Source organism: Durio zibethinus, chromosome 21 (assembly GCF_047325235.1).
Source record: "Durio zibethinus cultivar Kanyao isolate XHJ-2024 chromosome 21, ASM4732523v1, whole genome shotgun sequence".
NCBI lineage: Eukaryota > Viridiplantae > Streptophyta > Magnoliopsida > Malvales > Malvaceae > Durio > Durio zibethinus.
This window is the reverse complement of record NC_143182.1, coordinates 3,097,585-3,120,911: the sequence shown is the minus strand read 5'-3', so window position 1 is coordinate 3,120,911 and position 23,327 is coordinate 3,097,585. Positions and strand designations below refer to the sequence as shown.

The 23,327-nt window shown below is 35.5% G+C and overlaps 3 protein-coding genes across 4 annotated transcripts; 2 read left to right on the top strand and 1 right to left on the bottom strand.

The window, feature by feature from the left end:
• Positions 1 to 1,439: 1,439 nt before the first annotated feature.
• LOC111305964 (uncharacterized) lies at positions 1,440 to 3,267 on the top strand. The gene is made up of 2 exons (XM_022903849.2): positions 1,440 to 1,645; positions 2,436 to 3,267. Exons 1-2 carry the CDS (start codon positions 1,592 to 1,594, stop codon positions 3,117 to 3,119), a joined length of 738 nt encoding a protein of 245 aa, XP_022759584.1. The 5' UTR covers positions 1,440 to 1,591; the 3' UTR covers positions 3,120 to 3,267.
• Positions 3,268 to 4,482: 1,215 nt separating this feature from the next.
• Positions 4,483 to 7,012, top strand: LOC111304839 (cytochrome b561 and DOMON domain-containing protein At3g61750-like). The gene is made up of 4 exons (XM_022901818.2): positions 4,483 to 4,914; positions 5,624 to 6,020; positions 6,118 to 6,395; positions 6,500 to 7,012. Exons 1-4 carry the CDS (start codon positions 4,576 to 4,578, stop codon positions 6,773 to 6,775), a joined length of 1,290 nt encoding a protein of 429 aa, XP_022757553.1. The 5' UTR covers positions 4,483 to 4,575; the 3' UTR covers positions 6,776 to 7,012.
• A 195-nt stretch (positions 7,013 to 7,207) lies between these two features.
• LOC111304838 (protein REDUCED CHLOROPLAST COVERAGE 1-like) lies at positions 7,208 to 22,489 on the bottom strand. Of its 2 annotated transcripts, XM_089750891.1 has the most exons (26): positions 22,270 to 22,489; positions 21,828 to 21,966; positions 21,674 to 21,735; positions 20,699 to 20,791; positions 20,154 to 20,226; positions 19,645 to 19,962; positions 19,475 to 19,542; positions 19,259 to 19,390; positions 18,149 to 18,190; positions 17,496 to 18,017; positions 17,233 to 17,387; positions 15,817 to 16,318; positions 15,677 to 15,739; positions 15,481 to 15,582; positions 14,802 to 15,119; positions 14,213 to 14,305; positions 14,002 to 14,103; positions 13,791 to 13,895; positions 13,488 to 13,621; positions 12,939 to 13,122; positions 12,303 to 12,434; positions 11,931 to 12,043; positions 10,885 to 10,975; positions 8,237 to 10,625; positions 7,932 to 8,001; positions 7,208 to 7,467 (listed from the first exon to the last, which is right to left on the bottom strand). In XM_089750891.1, exons 2-24 carry the CDS (start codon positions 21,886 to 21,888, stop codon positions 8,397 to 8,399), a joined length of 5,694 nt encoding a protein of 1,897 aa, XP_089607017.1. In that variant the 5' UTR covers positions 21,889 to 21,966; positions 22,270 to 22,489; the 3' UTR covers positions 7,208 to 7,467; positions 7,932 to 8,001; positions 8,237 to 8,396. The 2 variants fall into 2 exon arrangements, with proteins under 2 accessions (XP_089607017.1, XP_089607018.1); XM_089750892.1 differs by lacking the exon at positions 20,699 to 20,791.
• Between the last annotated feature and the right edge of the window lie 838 nt (positions 22,490 to 23,327).

The following is a 23,327-nucleotide window of genomic DNA, read 5'->3' as shown; positions in this document are numbered from 1 at the left end:
GAGATTGCTTTATTCTAATTATCAGTCTATACTCCAAAAACTAATAAATCAAATGTATATGTTTGTTTTTGTAACAAAATGCATCTTGTTTAGGTAATTCTTATGATTATGTAAAACTAAATGAAAATTTAGTTCTTTTTTTATTTATTGGTAAAGTTTTGAATTTTTAATATTAATGGTCATAATTTAATTTTAAATAACTCAAATATAAAAAAATTAATTATTCTAAACATATTATTTTAAAAAATTTTAATTATGATTTAATTAGATTTAATAATTCATATATTCATGTTTGTTTATTTTATATTAATCATGTATAAAATATTAAAATTATTATATTATAATTCATATTGATATGTTAAATATAAATTTTATTTTTTTAATTTATATATATATTTTATTAAGAAAATAATCTTTTATTATTATTATTAACGTATTTAAAATTTTCAGATATAATTACAGTTTTATTGTATATTTAAGGAAAGTTTCTAATAATTATCTATACCTTATGACTTATATGGAAAATAAGAGTTACCCCACCTCAGGGTTCCGCCTAGGTTATCCCGCCTGACGTGGCATTGTATTTTCTTTTAATTAAAATCTTCATTGGGAGGAAACGGCGTTACATATCTGTCTCTAAACCAGGTCATTACGCATCCTCTCATTCCTTTCTTGTTACTCATCCATGGCTGGCTGCTGCCTTTTCCTATCTGTTGGACAGAGATTCCATCGATACCCATATATTTTGCTTCTCTGTCTCTAAGCATAGACTGAAGTAAGACCTATGCTAGCTGTCTAAGATCTCTTGTAGACTTCTTTTAACTCCCCGTTGCAGCAACTCATTTACTGTTTTAAAGACCGTCAACTTTCTGTTTGTTTTGGGTTTGAGTAATTTGAAATCTTGAATAATTTTAACTTGTGCTTATGGGGTTTCTTTTAATTACAGAAATATGTTTTTTTTTCTTTCATTGTCAATGAGAGAACGTTAAGAGATTATTAGATTCCCGTAATTGCTGGATGGAAGAAAGAAAAAGTAGGACATTTTCATTATTCTGATTTATTGATATACAATAGATATATGCTATTTTCCTGTAATTTTTCTTTTCAAAGGTAAGGATCATTAAGTATTGTCAATCCACTTTAATTACAGTGATGCCATTGTTTGAACCCTGCAATTCATGGGCATGGTCAACAATTAGAAGTTAGAGTCAAACTGATGGCTGACGTGGCTGACATACCTAATTGTTATGTTGCAAAGCAGGATTCTGGAACTTTACTAAATAAAAACATGGGAGTTTGACTACAGTTTCCGATTTTGTAGGCCACGGTTGTTTGTTTTGCGGATGTTCTCATTGTTATAATCAGGGTTCCAGTCCTTTAACGTTGCCTGCAACCTTGCCCGGTCTCCTTTGACTCAAAAGAAAAAATTCAAGGAGAAAAAGGAAAAAGAAGAAAAATTGGAACACAAGATTTCTCTCATCCTTGTGCTTTAGTTTCATCTTCTTTATTTGACAACTGCCCCCATTCTTTATTATTATTATTATTTTTTTTTTGGCTTTATTAACTGTGTTGATTTGGAGATTCTTTCAACATGGAATGGTCTGCAACATCCGCTACAAAAGCATATCTTGAGACCCTTCAATTGGTAATTAAGCCAGCTGCTTCATTTTCCCTGTTTTCTTTCCCCAATATATGTTTTTGGTTTAAAATTATACTCACACCTTTTCTTTGCTTTTTTTGGGGGTCTTTGGATTGTATTAATTTGATGTGTAAATAGAATTTTCTTGATGATTGTTTAAAACAAAAAGTTGTATTCATGTCAGTTTTTTTGATAAAAAGCAATGCTAATGGAACACTTCATTTTGTTCATTAAAGGTGGTAAGTTGCTTCGTTCTTGATAATATAAACTTGTTGGCTGAATATATATGATCTTTAGCCTATTCAAGATGGCAATGGCATGGATTTAAAGAAACCCCCGATTGGATGGTTTTCGTTGTACCTTATTTTAATTGATTTTCCTCTCCCCGGTCTAATTGTTATCATTTCAAAATAGTAACATAACGAAGAGAAGAGATTCATTGGGCAGGCATGTAATTATTTTCTTCATGGACGATGACTGCAAGAACTTCTGATTTCCTTTTGGCTTGTTAGAAGATGGATGTTTAATGTTTTTATACATCAGCTAGATATCGGGGCAGAAAACTGGAAGATAGATGATAAATAATGGTCTGCAAGATCAAATAGAAAAAATGCTTTTGTATTTCTTAATAGAATTAGTATTTTTCGACTCATTTCAATGACATAATTTCCTTCAAATTATGCTTAATTATCATTGCATCCTCTTACTTTGTGTTGATGCTTTCATGCTTTTATCTTATCAGTATGTTTTTGACTACCATGGATAGTGGCTAATTCTACTTTCGTTTTTCTTTCAGTGTAATAATTATCAGAACAAGAGAAGTGACTCATGGAAAACAAGAGAGCCTGGAAGCAACGAGTTCATATCAGCCTTAGCAGCTGGCACGAAGTCAAAACTGATAGTAGAGATCAAATCTAGTGTATCACCATCCACAATAGCATTAGCCACTGCTGCGAAGCATACTGGGGCCAGGTTCGTCTGCATTCTACCAGAGGCTGCCCTTCCTGAAGCAAAAAAGGATACAAAAGATTCAGGTCTCATAGACGTTGTAGAATTCAAAACTGGAGACCCTACTGAGATTCTGCAAAATTATGAAAAAATTGACTTTTCTCTGGTAGATTGCAAGAATGATCACTACCCAAAGTTGTTGAAGATGATAAATCTTAATCCAGAAAAGGCAGTGGTAGTGGCTGACAACTTGGCTGGTGACAAGGAAGGCTTGGGAGGTTATGTCACAGGAATGAAGAATAAGGTTCCAGTGAGGTCTATGAAGCATCCCATTGGGAAAGGAATGGAAATTACTACTATTGGAAGAACCGTCAAAAGTGAAAGGCGAGATCAGGGTGGTAAAGGTCACTTTGGGGCAGAAAGAAGGGGAATTCCCATGAAGAAGACTGCTATTGCTAAGAGCAAATGGATTGTTAAAGTTGATGAGGAGAGTGGTGAGGAACATATCTTCAGGCTGCCAAGATCTCTTTAATTAAACTTTCCTCTACCAAAAAAGTTAACATTGCACTGCGGATCTATGAGCTTGAAGTCATAGCTTCATTGTGTATTGAAGCTGTAAATTCTGAGTTCTGATAGCTGGTTGGAGGCGGCTGCTCTTGCATTAGATCCTAATGGATATTCAACAAGCCAATTGTCACTTCTTTAATAGTCCGATATATAAAAGGCTTAATGAGAAAGCTGGCGTTTTCAACAGATTTTCTGATCTCCAACTGGTTCAGCATCTCTGCAAATAGTGATATTGCATCCCATGCCAAAGCTGTAATAGAAAGGCCTAGTGAGGAGTAGCCAAACCTTGACCCTGCCAAATTGGCTCTGTCTTCAGCTCTCCAGCGCAATGTTAGCTTAATTTGCTAATGCCATCAAAATCTCAACCAGTCCCCCATTATTTAAGTTAAAATGTTGCTTATTTCACATCTTGATTCATGTGCAAACAGGTGTTATGAAGTGTGTTTTTCATGGTTTACTCTGAAATAATAAACATATTTAATTTTTATAGCTTGCTACAGCTTTTTTTTTTTACCCTTACAGGTTATGCAGCTCATTCATATGCATGTTCTAAGATGCCATGATTTCCTGGGCTTAATTTCAATGGCAACAGCTGGTTGTCAAATGATTGTTCCTAAATATAATTGATAAACCTTTTTTCTCTTTACTTGTTTTTAATCAAATATAATGTTTTTTATTTTCATCATTTACTTCTATTATAGTAGAAAGTTTTAAGAAAGCATATTTAAAAAAAATAAATAAATAACATAACTAAGTAGATCTTAAAAAGACTCATTTCCTTCCAAAACAATCCACCCAAGAAAATTTCGTCAGTAACCGTTAGGATAGACGTTCCTGAATTCTTATTGATTAGTGATTACCCACAATTGTGAATGTAATATTGTGTTAAACCATGTCCATAATTAAAAACAAAAAATGCATAAAACCTTGGTTGCAAGTTTTGGTAAATATCAAGTACAATTTTCCATAGACTCCCTTTACTCATCCTTTTCTTTTCATCAAAAAATTTATTATTTAAAATATTTCACTAATATTTAACTCTTTTTAATTTTTAATTATTTAAGGGTAATTATGTTGAAACGTCTTCCTCTCCAATCTAATTCATTGCAGCCAATGCTTGTTGCTAAATGACAGCTATCCAAAACATATAAAAAGGCTTTAACAGATATTAAACTTGCATAAGGCAGTTCGAGACAGAGACAAAAGAAATGCGATTTGTTAATGAGTTTGCTGGAGGAAATGATGGTTACCCGCCACCACCAACCGCCATCCCCACCATGACCAACAACAACCATAATTCAGCCTTGAGTCCAAAGAAACTGAAACATCTTAACCACCCTGGATGACTTCGCCTTCATACTTTCTCTTCTTGTTCTTGACCTTCCCAGCAACTGCTTGTCAGTTTATGCCCTTGTATCTCAATGGCAACTTCAAGATCCTGGTTTTCATTTTCCAGGATTCTTGTTAGGTTATACCTTTTTTATATTCTCCTAGAACCTAAGGATTTCGCGGCTGCAGGTTTTAAGGAAATCCTGGTCAAGCCTGATAACAATGATCCGGATAATGATGCTCAGTTTGAAGTCGTCACCCATGATACCGATGATCCTTTAGCCAATGGTTCTATTACTACTGCTAGTAATGGTGATGGTGGAAGATATGAGCTTTGTGGTAGTGATCTAAGTTTTCTTGGTCCACCTTATGGCAATATATCCACCTCCAATATGGTTTGTTCGCCTATATGGAATACCTTCGTTTTGAGGGTAAGTTGTCTCAACTCCTTTTTTCAGGTTATGTATATTTCTCTGTAATATTGCTGCAAATTTGAATGAATTGAACATTACTTGCTTGGCTAGAGGTTTAAGAAAATGACGAAATCGTGGAACTTGATCTTCTGACATTTATTAATTAGTGATTTTCCAGTTATTATTGTATTTTCGTTGATGGGAAGATAAAAATTTGGCTTCTAGAGAGACCTACAAAGGACAGTCTTGTGAATCATCTTCTTCGTCTTTTATACTGCCCTGTTTCAATGAAGAGAATGTTTTCTGTTTGGTCGGTGTTGTGCCTTTATTGCATGTAATAATTGTAACATTAAGATCGTTATGCATTGAAACTTGGTTGACAAAATAAGATGTTAGATGATATTTATGCGGTATTCAAGGAAATAGTTTAGCTTTATCTTTTTAATTCAGGAATTTCAGCTTCAAATCTTTTTGCAATTCAATTGTTTTTCTGCATTCTTTCCACACGCCATCTTAAGACTTTTATCAACAAACACGAAAAGATTCAAAGAATTAAATGAGCTTAGAAACATTCCTGATGATGGAAAGTGAAAGTTGTTGCAGAAAATTGACTGATATTTACATTTCATTACGGAAGCATGAGAGGTTAATAGGACAGAGATTTACATTTATATGAATTAGCCAATCTTTTACTTAGCTAGTCAAGTTTACACCACTGGTTATGCAGTATTATCAGAGAGCAGACAACGTGATGACCATCATACTATCAGCAGTCTACACAACTGGATGGGTGGGGATTGGTTTTTCGAGGAACGGCATGATGCTTGGGTCCAGCGCCATGGTGGGATGGTTTAATAGAAAAGGTCAGGCAAGAATCAAGCAATACTACTTGCAGGGTGCCCATGAATCCCAAGTCATCCCTGACAAGGGTGAATTGCCACTTAACAATATTCCACCGGTTGTGGCTCTTCATGGGGCCATGATACACTTAGCATTTCAAGCGAAGTTTGAGCATCCTCTTGGTCGGCAACCTATTTTATTGGCCTTTGCAAGCAGATATCCTACTCATTTGCACCTAACTAAACACGATGACAAGACTGCCGTTTGGTTCGACTTCTCACAAGGTTAGTTCATCCTAAGAAATCCTCAATTCAAATCTTTGTAACTATTAGCTTATCATTCTTTAAACCATTCCTAACAATCCATCCGGTCTGTTTGCAGCGTCTGTTTTAGACATAGACATTAGCCAGAAAAAGAATCATGGGATATTGGGTATTATAGGATGGGGTTTAATCCTCCCTGTGGGGGCAATCGTTGCGAGATACTTCAAGCACAAAGATCCACTATGGTATTATCTTCATGCTGGGATTCAATTTCTAGGATTCATCCTAGGACTTGCTGCTGTGCTCCTTGGTATACAACTTTACAGAAGCATGAATGCTGAAATTCCAGCGCATAGAGGCATAGGAATCTTTGTGCTTGTGCTTAGCATTCTTCAGGTTTGCTCCCACTTGAATAATTCAAAGCTTGCAATACATGATTCTCACCTCTTATACTTACACAGCTTGAAATTGCTAACGAAATGTGACAAATATGACCTCAGATAATGGCATTTTTTCTACGGCCGAATAAAGATTCCAAGAACCGGAGATATTGGAACTGGTATCACCATTGGTTCGGGAGGATCGCCCTCTTTTTTGGGGCTCTGAATGTCATATTGGGAATTCAATTAGCAGGTGCAGGGAATCAATGGAAGATTGGCTATGGGTTTCTTCTTGCTTTAACTCTAGTTGCAGTCATTGTTTTAGAAGCATCCTCGTGTATGAGGAGAAGAGGCAAGTCTGGTCAGCCTCCAACCTCCCAAATGAATCCAATTTAGTAGCTCATGTTCAAATATTCTCTATATTTTTTTATGGAACTGAGGGGTTGGTAATGATGGATCATGTACTTTGCATCCGAACGGAGTGCTCAGCATTGCATGAGTTCAGCGTTAAAGAAGTCAACCCATGTCCAACTCCATTGTTCAACTTGTAAGGGACCTCGTTTGAAATTTAACTCCTGACCTGAACCTCCTATACAATCCGATTTCTTCGTGTGAGAAGTGATTAAATAGCTTCATATTTGTTTGCCATTTCAATTTTCCTGCGACAGAACTAGACTCACAATTTTCTCTGTAAAACTGTTAAACTGTAATCTTACTAGCAAAATCATGCATTTGTCTTTTGTGGTGAGGAAATGAAGGTCCATCAAAATAAAGCTATTTTTAATTTTAGCTTTTTGCTGTTGTTTCTGTCAAAAAAACAAGATAACATTCACCAGAATATTTTATGTTCATCATTGTATCACTTTGTTAATATAACAATGTTGAAAACACAAAAGAACAAAATTGAAGTCATATACAATTGAATAAAATCAATTATCAATGTCATTGCTATTGAAAACCAAAAGGGTGAAATCAATCTTTAAAATTCTGTGATCTAAGATGTTAAAAAATTCCTAACTTAAGTATGGACCAAAATCGTCACCTTAACAACGCCTACCTAATCCCCATTAGTTAATTATCATTTGAACCTGTAGAACAAACAAAAATAATAAATGAGCACATAAAAAACACACCAGCTTAATGAGGGAAAAATGAGGTTCATCTTTGTAGCAAACCAACTGCAAATGCCTCGAAATTGAAAAAAATGAACTCTACCCCCACCTTCTTAGGCATGCATTTCCAGTCTCTGAACCAACCTTACTCAGAACGTTCTCTTGACACAAGAGGTAGCTCTCAATAAAAAATTATCTTTCTAGATCACAGTTACTAAAGATGTCTAAATGCTCTGAAATGAATGTTTTTAACTATAACCACCATAATGGGTCATTTTCTGAAGTATGGAATAATTAACAGTCACAAGCACAAACTACAATAAACCTATAGTTTTGAAAATTCTCACCAAATTATCTTCATCCTTCCCCTTCTCCCTGCCCCTTAACCCACTTCAAAAAGCCGACACACATAGAAACGGTTAAGTCATAAATCATGATACCTGCTTTAAAGCTACTCTCGTCCTTGTTCATAAATTTAGATGAATCAAGTAGAAGCAAAATTTAGAGTACCTGCAAAATGTTTTAGGATTGTTAATATGATACTTCAAAGAGGAAGAAAAGAATCTTCTGCATCTATAAGATTTTAAGAGAGAGATTGTGCTCCACCTAGTTTCAATATTCCAAATGAGCTTAAAAGGCTATGATGACCTAATTTTTATTTGACATAAGAGTACACATCTCACTTTGAGCACAATTTCAAATGGAAAACAAAAAGCATTACTGGCATCAGTTAAACAAAACCAACCTGCATTTTAGATCACAAGTCCAATGGACAATGCAGTTTGTTACCACGAAGCTAGAAAAATTTTTCTTTGCTGTCCATAGGACTGATCAAAGTTTGTTTCTTTTACCCTGTTCCTGACAGTTCTGCCATGTTTAAAATCAGCAAGAAATAAAGCTTTCAGCTATGTAGCACTAGCTGTACAACTTTCACTCGAATTAAAGCTAGTAGATTTTGGAGCTTCACTCCCTCTGACAACTCTGTTGTATGTAACTTTAAAAGACTGTGAGTCATATGGTCGACTAAGTAAACTGATTGGCATTCTCAACGTTTGCTTTCGGTTTCTTCTACCTCTTAATAAAATGCTGAAGGTTTTCTCACCATCCCTCTTCCTTTCATTTTCAGCATTTTTATTTGGGCTGTTGTATTGGCCCGGTTCATTCCAAGAATTGTCAACAACACATTGATTCAAGTAACCATTTTCCTGTAGACTTTCCAACCCAACATTAGCACTATTTGTTGCCTCAGATGCTGAAATGTTGACTTCTTTCTTAGCTTCTCCAACAGTGTCAATATCCACTGGCAGCATTGGAGCTGAACTAGGGTTTGCATCATCAACTTGCCTTTTGGGTTCCAATACCTGATCAGCAATTGGCTCAACAATTGGTGATGGTATGGACAACTCCATTGGATGACCAGGCCAAACTGTCCCACGAATGAACTCTGGTACACTGGGGTTCACATTGCTCTGCCATGAGAATTGACTGGGGTGAAAAGGGTTGCTAGTTACAGGAAAGGTGCTTGTTGGTAAAGGTTGGGGTTGAGTATAGGGTGGATACATAAAGGATAGAGACTGCATCATGTTTGGAGTTGGAGGAGGTGATGGATATGGATGGCGAGGGGAGGAGCACATTGGATTTGGTAAGACAGTAGAAGGTGCAGAGTGAATAGGAGGCATGTTCACTGGCCAAGGTGCAACGGCTGGAACAGGTCCAGGAGTTGGAGGAGGTGATGGATATGGATGGCGAGGGGAGGAGCACATTGGATTTGGTAAGACAGTAGAAGGTGCAGAGTGAATAGGAGGCATGTTCACCGGCCAAGGTGCAACGGCTGGAACAGGTCCAGGAGCAGGAGGAAGAGTGATGTTCATGGGGAGTAGTGCAGCACGTGAAATGGGTGTTGATGGATTGAAAGGTGCTGCGGATGCAGACAACTTCTTATTGGCTACTCCTTGACCATTACCAGACTTTAGGACCAAGGGTTTGTCCTTCAATTCTTCTACCTCTCGCAATGTGGAGTTTGAATTACTGTGTGGTTCAAAACTTCCAGACAAATCCTTCTCAGACAGTTCCTTTTTGGGAGAATCAATACTAGGCAGGCCGTTTATGGATATGTCATCATGTACAACTTCATGAACCTTATGATCACCAGCCTCAAGTTCTTGTCCTTCCACTCTCTCAGACACCACCAAAGAAGAGTTATCTTCCATCAGAGCAGTTGACCTAGTTTCTTTATTTTCAACTACACCAACTTCCTCTGCCAAGCTATCTGTTGAATCCAATATAGCATTTTCACTCTTTTCAAATATGTTTTCTATCCCCGCAGCCAACTGATCAAAATTATCTTTTGTTTCACTAATTTCCTCTTGACGTTTTTCAATGTTAAAGTCTTGCTTATCAGGACAATCAGTTTCAGGCCTAAAATGCAGTTTGGAGATACTACCTGGGGGCGCCAAAGCTACTTCCTTGTAAGAAGGAGATTTCCCAAGACTTAGTATAGAATTTTTCGTTGGACGGAGATTACTTGGTGTAAAGGTGGAAGCAGATCCCACTGAAGAATTAAACACCTCACCTCCATTTCTAGAGATTTCAGTTGAACTTTTAGTAGATGAAGGAATGGACTTAACCCTGTATGTAACACTTTTGATTACTCTCCGTCCAAATTTTGAACCTTGGGAAGGGTTCATAGTGAGCTGATCTGTATAAGCTCCATGAGCTATTGTTCTTTTCTTTAAAAGGTAATACCTACTATTTTGATGAGTGGCCTTGACCAGAGGGAATTCCATATCAGGATCAATATTCTTTTTCTGGTAACGAAAAACCTTGCCTCTAGTTGCTCGCCTCTGCTTTAGTCGCTGTCCAAGTGAAGCAGATGCTCTTGGCCTTTGAACAGGTTGCCACCCATCATCCCCTTCAGCAAGTGATTCAGACAGAATGTAATTATCAAGGTTCAGTTTTGCCTCTGTTGTCTCTTCTGCAACAGGAGCCTGGGACTGCACTGGTAAAGAGCTAGTCTCCTGGTTAGCATCTGGTTTATCTTCATGTTCAGATATATGTGTCTCTTCATCTGAGGCCTCTTTTGCAGCCTCTTTTCGAGATCCCTCAGAACTTGCTGGATGGAGTTTTCCCTTCAACTGCAGAGGATAATTGAGATTGCATCTGAGGTGCATTTTAGGTAAAAAAAAAAAAAAAAAAAAGGACAGAAAGAAATATATTACATGCATCAGACAGCATGCAGAAAACTTAGTCACCAACAAACTCTAGATAATGCCCTACTGACAGCAGTTAAATGTCAACTCATTTCAAGCAGCAGTATTAGTAAAGAGAATCAGATTGAGTCTAGTTCCTGCATCAACACTAAGTTTATCAACCACAAATTAAACTCCACCCTACCTTTGTAATGTAGCTTCTTCTCTTTCCTGCTGCAATATCTTTCCCTTTGACATCATGATTTGGATTAATGTAGTCAAGCAAATCAGATACACTGCAAAGTAGCATAAAACATCAGCACCACTACAAGGATGTCCAAATTTTCCCAAATAGGAAAAAGAGGGTCTTACATTCCTAACCTCTAACAGACACAATAAGAGAGAATATGTATACAAACGCTGATAATACAAATGAGGAGCTCACCAAAAGAATTTTATTATTTTGGTGATAAGCACTGAAAGAATTCTTAGAGAGCCAAACTAACTTGTACTATATTAATTTTTTAAATCATTACAGCAGCCTTTTAAATATTGTATGCTCAAAAGTATTGTAACTATGCCAGCTACACACATTTGAAACTATAAGCTAAATTTTTTCAAAATTTTACTAAATTAATGTAAAAAAGTAATAATCCATGACAGCATCAAAGAAAAGAGTTTGAAAACAGGTAAATGGAGGGGACAAATAAGCCACGCAGCTTGGGTCACCAACCATGACTGGGGCCAGTTTTATGTTTTCCTTGTTTGTGTATTCGGAGGGGTTAGAACAAGGATCGAGGCAGGGGAGCCAACATGAAGTTTGAAGAATAGAGGTATTTGCCATCCATTGGTAATTGTATGGATGAAAATAAAGATACTACAGAAACAGAGGCAGAGGCGGGCTTTTATGTGACTCTCCAATTAAAACTCATAAATGAAAACTGATTTCTTATTTTGTTATTGTGCTCAAGACACTTTTTTGTTAAGAAGAGATCAATTTCCTTCCATAAGCAATTTAAAGCTCAGTCCACAATAGCCAAGTGAAATATCAAGTTTCGACAAGAAAATCGAAGCAAAGGTATGGATTACTTTTTCCACATCTCAACTGGGAGATGTAGAAGCAACTGGCATAATAGAATGACCAATAAAGTGAATAGCACATGAAGTTCCAAAAAGGAAACTACATGACATTCAACAACAATCAACTATTTCTTAGTTCACTTCTTCAGTTAATATGCTAAGATAATTTACCTTAGATGGCCCTTGCTAGCTATGGATGCATCTGGTTTCTTAGTACCGTTTCGAGCAGCTTCTTGCTGTTCAATTGCCTTGGACTCAAAGTACTCCAGCCATGCAGCAGCATCCTGCAAGAATAAATAGTTGCAGTAATACATTGGTGATGAAAAATAAAATAAAATAAAATACAACCATATAAAATAATCATATCTATCACATGCTGTCTGCAAGAATAAAAATTCATGCATTTCATGTGCTTATGTTAAAAATTATCAAGCTACTATTGCTACCAACTTTCACTTCACAGGTTACTTAAAATCTTTTAACGGATTCATAGACCAAGAAAGGGAGTACATGCTCAATCTATGGACTGCATAAGGAAGATACCTGGGTACGCAAATCATCAGGACCCAGCTTAGCTCGGAGAATTTGCAAGGTTCTTTGTTCATGTTGTACACTCAAAGGATAAGCTTCCATCAATGAGAGCGCAATTGCAATAGCATGGTAACTTGCTGCTGTCTGGAGACATTAACAGAAGAAAGGATTATTCCTTAAAAGCTTTTATCTTTGTTATGAAAAAAAAAAAAAGGAAAAAAGGAAGCCAAAAGTACACAATTTGATAAAATATTAGTGATACTTCCTAACAGCTAATTCAGAAGAATGTATAAACTCAAAACTATGTTATGCAGTCATCTACATGTTTTTAGAAAGCTTGCATTTCAGCAAAAACATTCGAGACAGCATTGTCTTACCAACCGCAATATTAACTTATTATGCTTATGAACAGCAGTAATTCTCTGTAGCTCTGAATGCATTTTGTCAATTAGTTTTTTATACAAGCAATCAACCTTTAAAAAATCAAAAACCTCTCCAATGACTTTAGTTTTAGCCAACATAAGAAAGGTTTTCTAGTGATTTAATTTCTCCAGATCATGAAATAGTATCATAGATGCATATGACAAAAAAAATGTCATAAAAACAAAGCTCAAAGAAATTAACTGAGAAAAGATAAGAAACTCAAACCTGAATATGGTCTGGACCAAGTAACTTCTGGTTACACTTGAGAGCTTTATGAAGATATCTAAGGGCAACATGCACATTGCCCAGGCCTTCTTCCATCATAGCTACATTTATGTATGTTGCAGCAGTATTTGGATGAGACGGGCCACAAGTAAGATGTAAAAGATACAGAGCACGCTTTACATATCTGATCCAACAATAATTAGATGTTCAGATTAAAGGGCCAACTAGAAAGATGAAAAAAAACGATCCGAAAGAGCCATTTCCATATTGCGAGATATCTCTTCAGAAATTCACAATGTGCAGAAGCAAACAATAAGATTAGGTTCAAAAAGTAAGATTTGAAACAGAAAAAGGATCTAGTTATAGGCATTTAAGCATATTAAACTAGATTCGTGACACTGAAAACCCACTAGAAAATGTGCAGATTACTGCTTCTATAATGCATATTATATAGTATCAAAGGGTTAAAAACAATACCTACAAGGCACCAAAAATCAGTAGTAAACTTGTTTAAGCCTTGATTTAAAATATAAACGCAAACAAACATACTTAAGAGCAAGTTCTGTATGCTGAAGCCTGTAATAGAATACAGCAAGATCTCCATAACTCTTCATTGTGTCTGGATGGTCTAGACCCAATTCTCTCTCATTGATATCCATGGCTTTTTGCTGGTATATTGTTGCCTGAAATTGAGATAGATTACTGATTTGCATTCAACTTGAAACCCTCAGTAAACAGAAATTAAACAAAACTTTCTAATAAGGATACTACTCTAAAGTTGTTTAGGTTACTATTATTCCAGTATTATATGGATTTCCACATATTGAAGATAGAAATGATTAACAGCAAGACCTGATTGAAGTCTCCAGTGTGATATAAAACTACAGCAAGAAGGCTGTAAGCTCCAGCTGTCATTCGATGATATGGACCGCAAACTGCTATCAGCTTTGAAAGAGCCTGCCAAGACCAGAAAAACACTGCAGGTTAGAGACTAGAGATATGAAATCAAGTTGATAAAGCACATGGTAGGCATATCATCTTGGAAAGACAATAAAAGTCATACCTTGGTTCCATAGGTCACTGCATCTTCAAGTTTTCCCTTATCCAAGGCTGTTTTTGATGATTCTAAAAGTTGCCTTCCATCAGCAGATGAGCATGCAGCTTGCTGAAAAGAAATAAAATGCAGCAGATACAAAGCAATGATAAAATCAACAAATTCTGAAACAAAATTGGGGAAGGAGAAAAGGGAATGTTCAGAGATTTGAGTTTATCACCTTATGCACTGGAACCAGACTGACAATATCTGATGGTTGGAATGGGCTAGGAGAATCCATGTCAAAATCCCTTTGAACCAACTCAATTCCTACCTAAAAGAAGCAAAGGAGAGAAAAAGGAATTTGATGCTTAGTGTTCGTGTTTCATCAACAACCACATCCTGTTTTTGATAACTTCACAGGCAACAAGGCCTATGGTTTATAACCTTTCCCTAAGCATAAAAGTACCCTATATAGCAATAAAGAATTGTTCCCTTATTCTCAATTCTGATCAGTAAAGTATCAATTTAACCAATTTGATAGCAAAATCCATCATCTAAGTCTACTGGGAGAGGGAAGGGGGCCAGTGTAGGGAGAATGATTCTTACCTTCATAGCTTATATGCATCTCTCTTTCCATGAAAAAAGCAATAATGAAACTAGGATATATGACCTATCCAGGATGCATCCTACGCATCATCCCATTTTAATTTCAAAAATAGCGGCAAAAAGGGCAATATAGCTTCTTACAACTATTTAGTGAACACAGTGGAATGTACTTCATCTCCAAACCCATAAAAGTTTGAACAGAAAGTCCTAGCCTTCGATACCTTATGGCATAATCCACGTAGAATTGCAAATTTCCTAATGTCATTGAAGTCTAAGTTGCTAATATCCCATTCATATCGCTTCATCAAGAAGACCTGCAACCACTTCCATACCAGGGAATGGATTTTGCAAGACTTGTGTGATACCCCATTCTCAGTAACTCCAAGCATCAAGTTCAGTGCAGAAGCTATCGATGCAGCCATTTTATCAGTGTTAACAACAGTGGCAATCACTGCCTGCAGAATATGCTTGAATGCCCGAACAATCATCTCATGAATACACAGTGACTGCACATGTGAAAGCTTTTCTGAGAGCTTGACCTGAGCACAAAAGAAATATCAATCAACAACTTATCATGGAAAATAATAAAGTCATTTTTCACGGAAAATAATTTTATGACATGGAGTTAGGTAGCAAAAGATGGAGTATAGTGAATTTTCACAAACTATGATGCAATGTCAGTGCATATATGTTTCTAACAAACTCAAACAAGTTAAATCTACTCAGAAAACTAATAAAATTAGTGAACTCATTACAAATAGAGAGTAGAAAACTGGCAGAGTTTGAGAGAGCTTTGGCAACAAAAAGAAATAACGTTAAAGAATTCCTTTTCAAGCTGGATAAAGATGTTGTACAAGGCACGCATTTAAGAATCAAAAGATATCACAGTATGGCACTTACAACATGTCCCAAAGAACGCATCTGAAGACCTCTAGTATGCATGAAATCAGTTAGAGTCCGCCCATCAACTGGTGAGAGTTCCAAAGAACCAAAATCTGCAACCTGTAATTGCATAATAAAGTACTAGAACCAGGAACTACTACAACATTACCTACAGACACAATAAGGAAAGTGAGGAGATAACACTCAGGATTACCAGTTTTGGAAGAGCAACTTCAGTGTAATATTTCTGTGACAAGTCAATTAGTTCCTGTAAAGACTGTCAAGCAAAATGGACATGTTAGACAAATGTATCCCATACACAAATTCCACGCTACACTATTCAAGAATATCTACCCTGCAATGAAGTTCAGTCTCTGATTCTTTAAGTCGAGCAAACGCCTCTTCAGATAACTTCCTCTTCAGCACAAATTCTTCATCTCCTGAACTGGTTTCAAGCTCTCTAGAAGCTGCTTCAACATTTTCAACAGTGCCTGGATGAGAATTTAAGTTTCCAGCCCCTATATTCCCATCTACTTTTTTCTTGTTTTTGAGGGACCTAAGAGGTGTCCCAAGTCCCTCAATCTTCATCTCATTGTTAGGTTTCTCCCCAAATGGTTTTTTATCTTTTTCTGTATTATTTTGGTCCCGCAAATGTTGTACCCAGCAGGCTCCCAGTTCCCATCTCACAAAAGGTTTATGTTCAAGTTCCTCTTCCTCAAGCTTAAGAAGACTTTCTTCCAGCAGTCTCTCTACTAAAAGTTGGGAAGAAGCAAGCTCTTCATGTTCCAAAACTTGTGATGGCGAAGCTGGTTTATTGAGTTCTGAAGGTATTGTTTGGTGAAGAAGTAATCTTAAACTGAGAGAAAAAGGGAACTGTTAAGAATTCTGCTTATGACCCAAAAGAGCCAAAAAAAAAAAAAAACACAAGCTAAGGAGCAATAAACACTTGGTAGTAAATGAATTATCATGCGTTTTCATTTCAAAAGAAACTCTTTTCTATTTAAAAAAAAAAAAGAAAAAAATGCATAAAAGGACATAAAAATATTAAAATGCGATGAAAATCAACAACTATTGTAAGCCACACCATCTAGATGCAAGTCAAGCAACCACCAACGCAACAATTTCCATCTTTGAGGTTTGGGTCTTCCATCCAGGATAAAATATATATATATTCAATAATAGAAAAGATTTTAGTTGAAACTTGAAATGATATGGAAGCCATTTAGATGCAACTCAAGCGACCACCAATCCAATGATTTCCATCGTTGAGGTCAGAGTTTTCCCTCCAGAATGTATAAATATTGAACACTAGAAAAGATTTAGTTGAAACATGAATCTACATATAAGTCACAACATCTAGATGCAAGTCACGCAACCATTAATCTGATGATTCCCGTCGCTGAGGTTTGAGTTTTCCCTCCAAGATAAATGAATACTCAACACTAGGAAATATTTAGTTGAAACTTGAAAATACATGTAACCTGCACCATCTAGGTGCAAGTCAAGCGACCACCAATCCGATGATTTGAATTTTTGAGGTTTTAAGTTATCCTTCCAAGAAAGATGATTATTGAACATCAGAAAAGATTTAGAAACTTGCATTGGTACATTATTTTTAAATCATACTGTAAATACACTCAAGAAGAGTTGCATTTATCAAACGTGTTAAAATATGTCAAGTCAACGGTTAGGTCCCTCTACTATAAAATATAAAATAATAATATAGCTCATACATATATATGTTTGAGATATAGTAGGAATTAAAAGAACCTGTTAATGTTGAGGGCATTGGCCCCGCCTTCAGGCTGTTTAAGTTCAATGCTTTGAGATGGAAGAATGCTTTTCTCATTCTCTCTCCCCACAACTTTCACAATGGCAATATAGCCACAGTATCTCACATTTAGCATACCAAGGGTCGAAATGTCCTGCAGTCAATATGTAAAATTAGTCTCAATCTGACCATTCAGAAAGTTAAATCCCAAACTGTGAAGAGACTTTCATTCATCATTAACATTTTCCCGAAAATATCTTACATGTGAAGCCGTATTTTCATCAGCTGTTATCCCTTTCAATAAGTTTCTTTCCAGCAAATTCTTTTGATCCAATCCAATTGCTTGAAGTCCATCAATTTTAGTGTCCACCTTACAGCTTGCATTAGAAGCATCTTTCATTACCATAAAAATCAAGTCCCCCACTCTCTCAGTGTAAAGAGTTTCACAATTTTTTACGGAACTAGAATTTAGCTTTCCCATTACATGCTTCACAGCTTTAACTGCTCTGAGAATGGACACATCCACAAAAAGGCTGTGAAGTAGGAATGCTTTCCTGTCCCGTATCTGCCTCTCCTCTGCTGTCTTACAGGGCATAGATGCAAGAAATGAAAACTCAGTGGCCCAAGGTAGCAAATCACTTTTGCCATCTCTTCCTAAACCACCTCCATTACCCCCCCAAGTTTCATCCTCCACAGGGAGAGGCAGGAAATTTGATGGTGATTGTGCAGCAATTGGAGGTGTGAGCCATGTATTGGCTCTTAAGCCATATGGAAGATTCCCAAACTGGGAAAAAAAAAAAAAGAGCAAAGTTATGAAACAGTCAAGAGCTAGGCTATCTTAATGAACAATATCTTGAGCACTGTCAGTCAAAGAAACTTAATAAAAGGACAAGCAGTGATTCATTGATCATATACCTTGTTACGTTCCAAAAATGCTTTCATGAGATCAGTGTATGCCTGTAATACTCGTATATTAACACAAGAAAATTCTTTAGATAAATCAAAAGAAGAAACATGAACTGAATAACACCCATCCATCCAAACAGAAGCCATCTAACTTGACATAAATGAATTTAAAACAAGTAAGGAAAAAAAAAAACATATAACAAGAAGCACAGCAGAATCGTAATATTGTCCTTAAATCTCTTTGGAAAGAACTTCCAATCCATGTCAAATAATTAGATAAAACTTTAAATCTGAATGACGATGTCAACAACTCATCTAGTTAACTCAAAAATCACACACTAACGTCATTTTCTTTTTCACTAACTATCAAAATATTTTTCATCAATTTAACTATTATAAAACTATAATAGTTGTCAAACCAATGCAATAAATCATATTCATAAGTTTTGCACCACACAAATTTAAACATAAATCTTTGAGTACCCAATACAAAAACTCCAAATTCCAATATGATTGCTTTCAAATTTCAAAGATCCTTAATCACATAACAGTTGCACTACAAAGCTTAAACATCATAATATCTGAAATTTTCTTTTGACAAATTAAACTATTATTAGCTCCAAGTGAAAGTCAAAATCTAATGTAGCATAAGTAAAATTCATTTATAAAAATTTCAACCAATAAAACTCCGAATAATAGAAATAATATCAATTGTAAAATTAAGAAACCAGCCAAATGTGTCACTTAATATCATAGATTTTCTTAAATTCTTCAAAATCCAATTCATACTTGAGATCACCAAATATATAAAACCATCATTAATAATTGGCCCAACCATAAATTTTTTCTTAATAAAATACATTTCGTAACTCAAAATACTCAATCAAAAATCAATTTTTGTAATAAAATCTTTTTATAATCATAACTTTAGCTTTTGCACAAAGAAATCACAACATAGGCCTCATATATACCAAACACTCCATTAAACGTTATCCAAACAAAATTCATATTATACCTCAATCAAAAACTATAATCCCAAATCAATCATATTTCAAAGCATTTTTCAAGTTAGCAGAAAATAAAATAACATATGTATAAGAAGAGAAAATCAAAACTGACATTATCAAAAGCTCTACTAAGTTGGCGTAACAAATCAACAAGATTGTGACAAAGGATCCGTTGCTTCCCAACACTATAAAAGCCTTGCCGACAAGCTTCCAGGTGAACCAACTTTCCATTGCAAAGCTTAACCTGATCATTATCACAAAATTATATAACAAATACCAGAGAAAGAAAGAGAGTTCCTTGTTAGCGGTTCAAGAATGAAGATCTCACTTCGAGGGAGAAGAGATGCTCGTCACAGGTGATCTTCTCAACTTGACACTTCCTTTGCCTCTTTATATCTACAAAAAATTGTTGCTAAGTTGAAACTGCGTGAGAGAAACAAGAAGAAAAATGTAAAAAAGAAAAAAAGAAAAAACAAAGCTAAGAGATTGAGAGAGTACACTGAAGAGGAGTAGTGAGATGAGATAAGGAAAAGAATTCGTAGAAAGAACTGAGCTTAGGACAGGAATGGCTCATCTCTCCTTCTGCCTCCATTGGTTCGTCCTTCAACGAATACTTTGACAACGATTCTTTATTCGTACTGACGGTGGTTTTCTTGGCGACGATACCGCCCTTGTCATGCTTAACCATCGCATTCTTGACATCGTCGGGCTTGGACTGATCTTTGGAAGTGGCCGATGGGCCAAAGCACGTGGTGCAACCCACGATATCCAGCAGCCGTCTAACGTGTGCCACTGCGCTTTCTTCATCGTAGTCCTCTGTTTTTATTTTTTAAAAAAATTAGATGGTGTTAATCAAAAATAGAGAAACTAGCATTAAACTTTTAGGGACATGAGAATGGCATACTCATAAACTGAATAAGTAACGCCTATTTTTCTATGCGTAACGGCCATATTTTCTTTTGGATAAACCGACATATATTTTTACTTTTTTACCCTCTCAATTTTACCTTCAGTTAAAATTAGGACGCACGGCTTGAGCGCTGAAACATCGACGGTATCTTTTAACCGCAGCCCTCTTACCTGTGAAGCGTAAAAAATGATTAAGTCACTCTTGCATATAAAGTTGGGATTTTTTAACAGATAATGAAATAATTAAGTTAATAATTAATTTTTACTAATATTTTTGTTATTATGAATGTTAAAAATAACATTACTAAAATTTTTATTTTATGTAAAATAAAATGTAAATGCACCCTTTCCAAAAATTAAAAAAAAATTATAGTCCGTTTAGTTCAGAGATGGAAAACGATTCCCATGATTCAATGAAGAGACTTCCAGCAATATTCCAAATACCATGTTGACAATTTGGACCAGATGTGTGTCCCTTCTGCGATTATATACTTTTGTAGCTGCCATGGATTCGGATTTTTGGTCGAAATTTTATGAATTTAAAAAAATGTTGTAGTGACTAATAATCTGAAAATTAAATATTTTCTAAAGTACTTGACCAAATACAATCGTACTAGAAATGCATCCGCCTTTTGATCCTTACCTCATGGGACAAGGAAAAATTTGTGATGTTGCAGGTCTCGGTATTCACCGATAAAAGACGACGAACATCTAGAATCCTGTCTGTTGATATTCCCTGCCCATTTTTCCAACTTAAATTAGACCAATTTTGCCAAATTATCCATGAAAACCAATATTACAATAGTCAAATTACGCAACCCTTGATTTTTTTTTTTTTTTGCGGCACTCGAACCACGCAATTGTCGATAATAAAAACAATAATAAAACTACAAGCATCGAACTGATGTGACGAGTTAGATCCCGCTCTCGTTCGATTTCTCTCGTCTTTGACTCCATCCCTCCTTCTCTCCTCTGTTGCTGCAGTTACTGGTATCCCACTTTCCGCCTTATCTCTCCGCCCCTCTTTCTTCTCTCAACCATAATCTTTCTCTCTCTTTGTTCCTCCCTCCTTTCTCCCTCTGTTTTTTCTCACAATTTCCCTTTTGTTATTTTCTTCTTTTAATTTTTTTTGTCTTAAATTATCACAAATACTTTTAACAAATAACATAATTCCTTTTATGTCTTAAAAAAGACACGTATCACGCATGGAAAGAGCCTGTACTTCATTTAAGATTAACTTTAATGATAAATGATAGATATGTAGTCAAAATACCTACCTATTATCTATAACATAAAAAAAAAAAAAAATCGTTTGTTTCAGATATTTAATTTGTAATCTCCTTTGGATTGGAAATCAAGTAACCAAAGTAAGCATTTGCAGTGATAAAAGTAATAAAATAATCATGCTGACGAAGACGATGTGTAACAAAATTATTTAAAGCTCCAAAAGCATGAACAAGGAAAAGACGCTTCTAAAATTTAAAGAAACGCGCACACAGACACAAATGGTGCCACGATAAACAATATTAGAAGCATAGTTGGAGCCAAAGCTTGTTAATAAATTATGGAGGGTGCACAAGAAGTCAAGAACATGAAATTTTAAGAGCGAGGAACGAACCTTGAGAATAATATGAGTTTCATCAGGGAGGTGTACGGTGATGTCCATGACCACTGGAAGAACTGCAAAGAAAAAAAAAGGTGGGGGAAGAGAGGTGTCAGTTTCGTGCTAATTATCAAGACGCTTTTAATGGGGAATTAACAAATAGTAATACCCTTCTCTTCTTTCTTCTTCTTCTCTCCTTTGGACTTTCCGCGGCTGTTCCTGGGAGCCATTTTCAACCTTCGGTAGATAGGAAAAACGAATTTGAAACTTGAAGGCCTTTAGATAGATAGATAGATAGATATCAATAGCTGCACCAAGAAAATGAATTAGTTGCGTATCATTTTCTTTCCAAAGGTTTTGTCATAATCAAAAACTTAATTAAACAAAATCATAATTGCAAAAATAGTGTTTTTGGAGCATAACCCAATTCTCTTAAATTCCAAGATAACAGTTAAAAGGCCGAAATTCAGTATCCCCACCAAAGAATGATTGCCTAGTTATGTATACCTCGTTAAACCAATACTTAAAGACCCCACAAAAAAAAGTTCAGCACAGGCAGACTTCCATTAACATGGACTACTGATTCGAATGTTGGAATATTCAATAATTACCAAGCAGCAGCAGCAGCAGCAGCAGCAAAACAGGAAATTTTCTGAGACTTCAAGGTTGAAGAACAGGGTGAAAAAAGGGTATAAACTTCCCAAGGAAGCGCAGCAATAATAGATAATAGGGGATACAATAGTTAAAAGCAGAAAAAAAAGGTACTTCAGAGATAGGATAATGAAGAGGGCAAAACCATTGAAAAAGTAAGAATTGAAGCTCTCATCCGCTAGAAGAGAAAGGTGGGGGACGAAAAAGAGATGATATAAGAGAGAGTACCGGGTGTGATAAGGAAGGAAGGGCGGAGATTTAACGGTCAGATAAGTATATGGCATTTTATGGCAGTTCCTTGGTTTATACACTGTATCATTTTATTCTTGCAAATATCAAAAATAAAATAAATATAATACTAATTTCTTTAAAGGGTAAAATTTGAAAATTATATTGGGCCACAGCTGCCCGCCCGCCCATTCACAGTTTGCATTATAGGGTAGAGTGAGCTGGGGGATCCGCGCCTTGCTCGGGTCCACACCTGGTAACCTCTGGTAGAATTATCAATTATCAATTATGTTTGGTAGAAGAAAAGGAAAATTAAAGAAGTGGAAAGAAAATTTTATTTTTCTGATAGAAGATAAATAGAATAAAAATGGAAAATGAGTTCATTTATTTTTTTTAAATGAAAGAAAATTTGTTCATTCAATATAAGTTAATCATTCATTTATCTATAATTATTTTAATATTTTTTGTATTTTTCATTTATATCCAAATGCAATGACAAGAAAATTATTTTTCGTTACTCTTTTTTTCTTCCATTTTTCTTTCTAATTTCTGACCAGCCAAATTACACGGTCACACTTCTTCCACATATGAAAGTCCAAACGAAATAATTACAAAACGAAAAATGATATACAGATTCATCTAAATAAATTCATTTCACACACTCGTATAATATATAAAATTTTAAAATTTTATTTTAATCCATAAAAAAATTTAATATTTTTTTATTTAAGTCTCTAGAGTAAAAAAAAATGTATGAAATAAATAAGTGTACATGACGAGTACATGTAAA

Excerpts from the sequence above, each read along its gene's own strand:
- LOC111304839 (XM_022901818.2), top strand. The coding sequence starts at position 4,576 with ATGGCAACTTCAAGATCCTGGTTTTCATTTTCCAGGATTCTTGTTAGG. Across the intron at positions 6,021-6,117 it reads TTGGTTCGACTTCTCACAAG|CGTCTGTTTTAGACATAGAC; the intron begins GTTAGTTCATCC and ends GTCTGTTTGCAG. Across the intron at positions 6,396-6,499 it reads TTGTGCTTAGCATTCTTCAG|ATAATGGCATTTTTTCTACG; the intron begins GTTTGCTCCCAC and ends ATATGACCTCAG.
- LOC111304838 (XM_089750891.1), bottom strand. The coding sequence starts at position 21,888 with ATGGCTCCCAGGAACAGCCGCGGAAAGTCCAAAGGAGAGAAGAAGAAG. Across the intron at positions 19,963-20,153 it reads CGTCCTAATTTTAACTGAAG|AGGACTACGATGAAGAAAGC; the intron begins GTAAAATTGAGA and ends AAATAAAAACAG. Across the intron at positions 17,388-17,495 it reads ATGAAAATACGGCTTCACAT|GACATTTCGACCCTTGGTAT; the intron begins GTAAGATATTTT and ends TATTGACTGCAG.
- LOC111305964 (XM_022903849.2), top strand. The coding sequence starts at position 1,592 with ATGGAATGGTCTGCAACATCCGCTACAAAAGCATATCTTGAGACCCTT. Across the intron at positions 1,646-2,435 it reads ATCTTGAGACCCTTCAATTG|TGTAATAATTATCAGAACAA; the intron begins GTAATTAAGCCA and ends TTTTTCTTTCAG.